The sequence below is a fragment of the Apis laboriosa genome, unplaced genomic scaffold (assembly GCF_014066325.1).
Source record: "Apis laboriosa isolate Shangri-la unplaced genomic scaffold, ASM1406632v1 scaffold256_cov150, whole genome shotgun sequence".
In the NCBI taxonomy this organism is placed as follows: domain Eukaryota; kingdom Metazoa; phylum Arthropoda; class Insecta; order Hymenoptera; family Apidae; genus Apis; species Apis laboriosa.
Window position 1 is genome coordinate 29,111 of NW_025222532.1, and position 7,328 is coordinate 36,438.

Below are 7,328 nucleotides of genomic sequence, written 5' to 3' on the forward strand. Positions count from 1 at the left end.
TTCTAGTTCTAATATTTTTCATCGTTAACAAATCAAAAAATCATAAAATATTTTTTTAATTACAATGAAAATTTTTTTTATTTTTTGCAAACGATATATATATATTTTTTTTTTAGAAATGCTCTGTTCAATTTTGAAATATTTTATCGATGTGTATACAAGAAGTAAAGAAATTATGATTACAAGTTTTATATGTATATATCGATAGAACATATTGAAATAAAAGAGAAGTGTTTCTATGAATTATTTTTTTAAAGAAAGTTATTAATTTTTTTTAAAACGTATAAATACAAATTTTTAAATTCTAAATTTTGATAATCGTTTTATTTTAATTATGTACAAAATTATGTACATTATCTATTTCTAAATAATAATAAATAAATAGTTAGAAAGTATTTTAAATGAAAAATATTATTTTAAATAAAAATTATTATCATTATTAAAATATTTTTCATTTCTTTTCAATAAGTTCTATTATTCTATAAAATTTGTATCGAAAATTTCTTTACAATCCCTATACGTATAAGTGAATTTTAATATATTCATGCATTATTTACAGAAGTAATTATAAGACATAAGGCTTCGTATAAAATTACGTGGTATTAATTATTCGAAGTACACAGACGCAAAAGGTTAATAGAATTCATGTAAATAATTGTATTATATTGTATTTTAGATTTTATTTTAGATCGATCTATTTTATTGACATTTATTGTGAATTAAATAAATATCATTGTGTATTATTCTCTTTTAATTTGTTATACAAGAATTAGAAAATTCAACCCTTTGCGTATGAGTATTTGGCCTGTAGCGAAATTTTTTTTTTTTTTAATATTTTGAATTGAACACTGTCGGAATCATTAAATTGTTCACTCTTGTTTTACAAAATTATTTTTACTACGAGTCTTTTGTTTGAACTGACTAATTTTTTTAGAGTGTAATTTGCAAAAGGTTATTATCAGGATAATCAATAAGTTCTCGAATATTAATTCTTATGATATACAAAAATAAATAGAAAATTTGAATCAAGTATATCAAGTAATCAAAATTTTATTAGGTAGATTAAATAAAAATCAAGTATCTTATAATGAACGCGATAGAAATAAAACAAAAATAAAAAAATAAACACAAGAAATAATATCATTGAAATTGAAAATTCATTTATTAAAATCATTTACATTTTCATTCAAAGTTTTAAACATTATGAAAAACATTATTTTAAAATATTATAAAAAACATCGAGGGACGAAGAATTTTTTTACAATGAAACGCTTAAATTAAAGATTAAAATTTGGTAATCGAAATCGCGTGCTCGATTTTCGATGAAAAATTATTCCCTAATAATTGAAAGGATTATTGAACGATTTTAATGTTAGAAAAAAGAAAAACGACATTGAAATGAATTAATTATGAATTAATTAAAACAGAAAAATGAATAATAATTAAGAATAATCAAGTTATTAAAAATATTGACGAGACAACAAGAATTAAATTATATGTAAAAATTATTAAAATTGTAAAAGAGAAATTATTACTACTCTATATTAATTTGAGGCACACGTTACATATACATATGTATATTTCCGATATTGTCCTCCGGAAATTAAGTTCAATTCGTTTATACGTTCTTGCATAATGCTCCTTGTGCCATTATTTTCCATTTTTTTTAATATATCAAAAAAAGATGAATATTAATTATCGATTACTTTAGATTAGATGTGTTTTTGAAGGATACAAATATTTTGCAAAATATCGAATGATACATAGGTACATTGCTCAATATCTTTACATACAAATACAGAAATGTATTTCACTTTTCAAATATGAAAATCTCTCTCTCTCTCTTTTTTTTTAAATATTTATATAAATAGAAATCACGGATATTGTACATGAAATTATAATACAGAATTCTTTCTTCTTTCCTCCTTTTCTTTTTTTTTCTTTCTTTGTCTGACAGATTTCTCATATTTGAAGGACTAGAAGTGCTATAGAGAATTTATTTACAACTATAATAACTATAATCTTTTTCGTTCTTTCCTTCTTTATTATTTTTTTTTTGTTTAATGTTATTAGTTATAGTATTATTCATTATGTGCATCATTATTTAGCTTTAAACGATTAATATAAGCTTTTTAAACGATTAAATTCGGTTAACGACTTGATTAATTACACAACGCAGCTTTAGTACATTCTATTTTCTTATTTGTTTCAAATATATATAAAGAATATATATTTCTTCTTTATTCGAAAAGTAATTTTAATTTTCAATGGGTTAATGCTAGAACTTGCTCTCCATAATATATACCTATAATTATGTACATATTGTATATAGGATAAACAATAAGAATTGAAATTGTATTATGAAAATAATTTTATGTTACGCGTATATATAATTATACATATAAATAAAAATTAATTGAATAATAATGATACGTCTATTATTAATGAGATATGTTAATTATTAACAATTACTAATTATTATTAATAATAATTTCAATAATATAATTTTTTTAAAGTATTTACATATTTTTAATAAATAAAATTAATAAAAATAAAATATTTGTTTGATTATATAGTTCTAGCGTTAACGTTAATTTTTTTCAAAAAGCTGGTTGATATTTTATTTTTTTATTCGTGTACAAGCAAACATATATTACAAATTAGGCCTAATTTAATTAATTACTTTACTGCACATAGCTTGAATTTTTATTCAATCGAATATTTTCACATTTTTATCTTTGGTACAATTCAACAATGAAAATAGCAATTAAATATTTTATTGACAAAATTAAATGTTAATTTTTTGGTCTTTTCATTGGATCGACTAAATCAGAAAGATAGAAATATCTGAATGAATTTTCCAAGTTTTTTTAATTATAATTGATCAAAAAATTAAACTGATCCATATAGTGCAACTTTACTAGCGTAATAACGTTCTGACATATCGAAATAATTTTAATTATTTTTTCTCCATTAAGATATCTCTCATATTGTTATAGTTACAGATAATTGTTATGTTTCGCGATTAGGAATAACATGTATAATAATAAATTATTCGTAATATCACCGCAGAAACTGTACAATTTCGTTTTCTCAAGCAAGGATGTTATCACTTTATGTTGTTTTTTTCTTAAATATTCATTTTTGTTCGGATTTCGATACCGCATATTGTCGCAGCTATTTACATATATTAAAATAATTACACATTCAAATTACGTATAATCAATATATATTTACTTCGATCTTATTCTTTCTTTTTCTGTGTGTCTTGTTTCATCATATCATTTTCATATATATATATATCTTATCTGCTGTATATCGTATTTAAATTTCCATACATTTTATTCAATATATTATGAATCTGATGTAACACGAAGAGTAACAAATACAATCTACAATATAATTCGAAGTATTATATGATCAAATCTCGAACGTTATTTACAACGCCATGAATTTTTCCTTTTCTTTTTCTTTCTGATCTTTCGATCTCTGTATCTTTGGTTTTTTTTCTTAAATCGTATCCACGCTAAATTAGGATTTCATTGTAGAATAATATTCTATAAACAGCGCGTTATGATGTATCTTTGTTATTTTTGTTAATTGATGTATTTATATATATATATAATTATAAACAAAATTTCATATGAACAATGAATGTGAATATTGATCGATGCTCAACGTTCGACACTTGACTTTATTTTGTGAAACAACATTAATGGGCACACTGTGTTTGTCGATAAGTATCTTAGGTGTAGTAGATGATAAATCGAAATGATGAATTTTTACACGTACATATTCCCAAGTCGTTTCAAATTTCATTTTAGGCGGTAACCTGAAATCAGATAATTTCAATAATGAATTTAAAATTATTGTATCAAAGTGAATTTGTATTTTTAAATAAAATTTATAAGAAATAAAATTTTTTTAAATGTATATGATAATAACTCTAACAAGTTTAATAATAATTTAAATATTATATATATATATATTAAAATATATATATAATATATATATAATAATATAATAATAATAATAATAATAATATAATAATATATAATATAATATAATAATAATAATAATAATATATATATATATATTTATTTATTTATTTTTTCATTCATTTTAAATTTTATACAAATACGTAAACACTTCTAGGATAATCAATTTTGTTCATATTTTAATTTAAACTATTCTATACTTATTTTTATTTTACAATTTTAATCTATATATTTTTAGTATATTATTTACTATATATTCAATCACTCGCAATAAAGAATTAGTACAGTTGATAATTTGTCTTTAATTATTTCTGTTTTCCAAATTTTAAAATATAAAACTTTCATTGATATTTTTAGGATATTGTCATTCATCGTATAATTTTAAGATATGATTTGTTATTAAATTAAGATGTAATAAGTTAAATTTTAAGTGAATTTATTCAATTTTTATATAACGAACCATTTTTGTATATATTAAATATCTAATTATTTAACTTTATTAATTATTAAATGCGATATTGCATTTATGAATAATGCATTTACGCGAAGCATTTATTTTTTCGTTAAACATAATTTAAAGCAAAAATTTGAAGAATAATGAAAATATAAATTAAAGAGAAAATTATTAAGTATTTAAATGATAATTTATTAAAGAGTTTTTATGTCAAAAAGATTTTCAAAGAAAAAACTAAAAATAAAAATATTTATTATGTTATAAATATATAAATTAATCTTTTTTAATTAATTATTTCGAAGCAAGAAATCTTTGAAAATATGGTTCAAACTAAAAAAGTTTAAACTAATTAAATTAAACTTTGTCAAATTGGACAAAGTAGATCGTTAGTCAAAAAATATAAAAGATCAAATGGAAATTACTTGCATTTCTAATTTTTAAAAAAAATACAAAAGTCTTTGATGTTTTATTCAAGTTTTATGCAAATAAAGTTGTTTATAAAATTTGATTTTGTTGTTTGTTTGAGTTGTTTATAAAATTTCAGAAAGATAGATAAAACTGACGTTAAATAAACAGATGTTAAAGTGCTAAATATTGAATGAAATAAAATTGATTTTAAAATGATTTTAAAATGATTCCAAAAAAATATTACATTAATTTACTTACCTTAATGATTAAACGATCAATTAAACATGTTGATTAGTGCCAGATATATTACAACTAGCAGGATGTTAATTGACAATCGACCAGCCAAATTTCCTGCAATTAAATCATAAACTTGTGTCAAAAGAAACTATATGTAGTCATTAATATTTACTAGAAATATATATATTTATATATATTTACTAGAATATATATTTTCAATATATTCCTCTAATTATTTACATATAATTCTTAATAGATATCAAGTGCAATTGCGTATAATGCTTAAAAAATCAACTAATACATAAAAATTATTCAACTAATATATATAATAATAATAATATGGCTCTGCAAGATAATTGATAATTGATTTCCAAGTTTTACGTTACAGATAATTCTTTTGAAATTATGAAATGAAATATTAAATAAGATAATTAGATAATTTAAAATCTGTAAAATTTATTTGTAAAATTTTTATTTTTTTATTATCAAGTTATTTAAAAATATATATCTATATTAGTACCGTATTAGTACCGTATTTTATATTTTATAAAATTTTATTATTAATATTTAATCATATATATGAAGAATATAAATTATATATTTATGTATTTTTATCTTTATATTTATCTTAATTTTATAAAAAAAAATTGAATCTATTTTAATTTATTAAATATACATATATAATTATTATATTTTATTTCATTTTTTTCTTTTTTTAAATAAGACAAAACAAATTATGTTAACTATATAAGAATTTTTTAACGATAGGAAAGCACAATCGAATAAAAAAATATAGAATTAAAAATAATTAATAGGATATCAAATATCATAAAGGAGAGAATAAAATAATTTTTATATTATATTATATATTATTTTTGAATTAATATAAAAAACATCTTTTAATTCTTTTCTTCCTTGAATAATTATATAATAGTTTGCATAATTCTCATAATTTGCATTATTATATTTTCAAACACAATTTAACCGATCAATCGGTTGTTCTCATAATTTGCATTATTATTTCAAACTCAATTTAACCAATCAATCGGTTGTATCGTCAAAAGTTAATAAATATATCGATGATTCGATTGTAGGGAAACACTATTCAATCTAGAAGTTATAGTTACGTATCATTTTCTTTTTCTTAGTTGGTGTTAAGCTTTGATTACAACCCGCCAAAAGTTTATGAGATATAATACGAAACTATTATATTTTATCCGTGACATCGGCGTTGTGCTAAATCACAGACCACTAATATATAAACTGAATGTCCTTAAATTAATGCAATTAATGGTTGGTTCCACGATCCAAGCATCTTTGTATCTTTTTCTTATTTTCTCATTTTATCTGATATCCTTATCAACAGAAAGTTTCTATTAGCAATAAGAATTAATTTTTCAAATCCTCTTCTTGGATAATTACTTTCTTATTTGTAAACTTTTTTTTATTTCTTCTCGTTAGAAAATGTTTCCATTGCTACTTTAGGGAACTTTTTTCTATGGTTGACTGATTTAATTATTTGCTAAGAATGAATAGAGAAAGAGAGAGAGAGAGAGAGAGAGAGAGAGAGAGAGAGAGAGAGAGAGAGAGAGAAAGAAGAATGAATGAATGAAGATATAGAAAAAATGTTTAAAAAATGTCTGCATTTAAGATTTTTTTTATCCTTAATAAAAGAAGTTGTTAAAAAAGTGAGAAATGTGTTTTATTGAATTAATCGTCGAATGGAATACGATGGAACAATTAATCTCTTTCGCAATAAAGAAATATTTCGAGAAGTTAATATTAATAGATAGAAAAAATTGTAATTATAAAATAAGTGTGTCATGTGTTGCGCAAATATGTTGGTTCGAACGATTAAATTATTAAAATTATCTCCGATGAAAAATGTTTTCTTTCCTATTTTAAATACACTTTATAATTATAATAATAATAAAGAAAAAAAAATAAATAGTGAAACATTTATATTTGTTATATTAATATATAATATAATTATATATATTAATATATTTTTAATCGTCACGTTTGTAAACGAAAACTTTAATAAAATCTTTCAAGTCAAAGAAGAAAAAACAATTTTGCGAATTTTTCATTTTAAGGAAATATAGAAAAATATAGAAAAAAATAATTATTTAAAATTAAATACAAAAAAGTTATTTAATAAATAATCACCTTATCTATTAATCATTTTAATATCAGTTTTTATGAACTGTTCAAAATCCTTTTTTTTTTTT

General features: G+C 20.4%; 1 protein-coding gene across 3 annotated transcripts in view; it reads right to left on the bottom strand.

Annotated features, from left to right (window-relative positions):
* Positions 1-2,661: 2,661 nt before the first annotated feature.
* The window catches only part of LOC122713550, a 421,725-nt gene continuing 417,058 nt past the window's right edge, over positions 2,662-7,328 (bottom strand). For all 3 annotated transcript variants that reach the window (XM_043934116.1, XM_043934114.1, XM_043934115.1), the window contains 2 exons: positions 5,119-5,211; positions 2,662-3,832 (listed from right to left, as the gene is read on the bottom strand). In XM_043934116.1, coding sequence (XP_043790051.1) covers positions 5,135-5,211 — 77 coding nt within the window. In that variant the 3' untranslated portion in view covers positions 2,662-3,832; positions 5,119-5,134. The remainder of the gene's footprint in view (positions 3,833-5,118; positions 5,212-7,328) is intronic.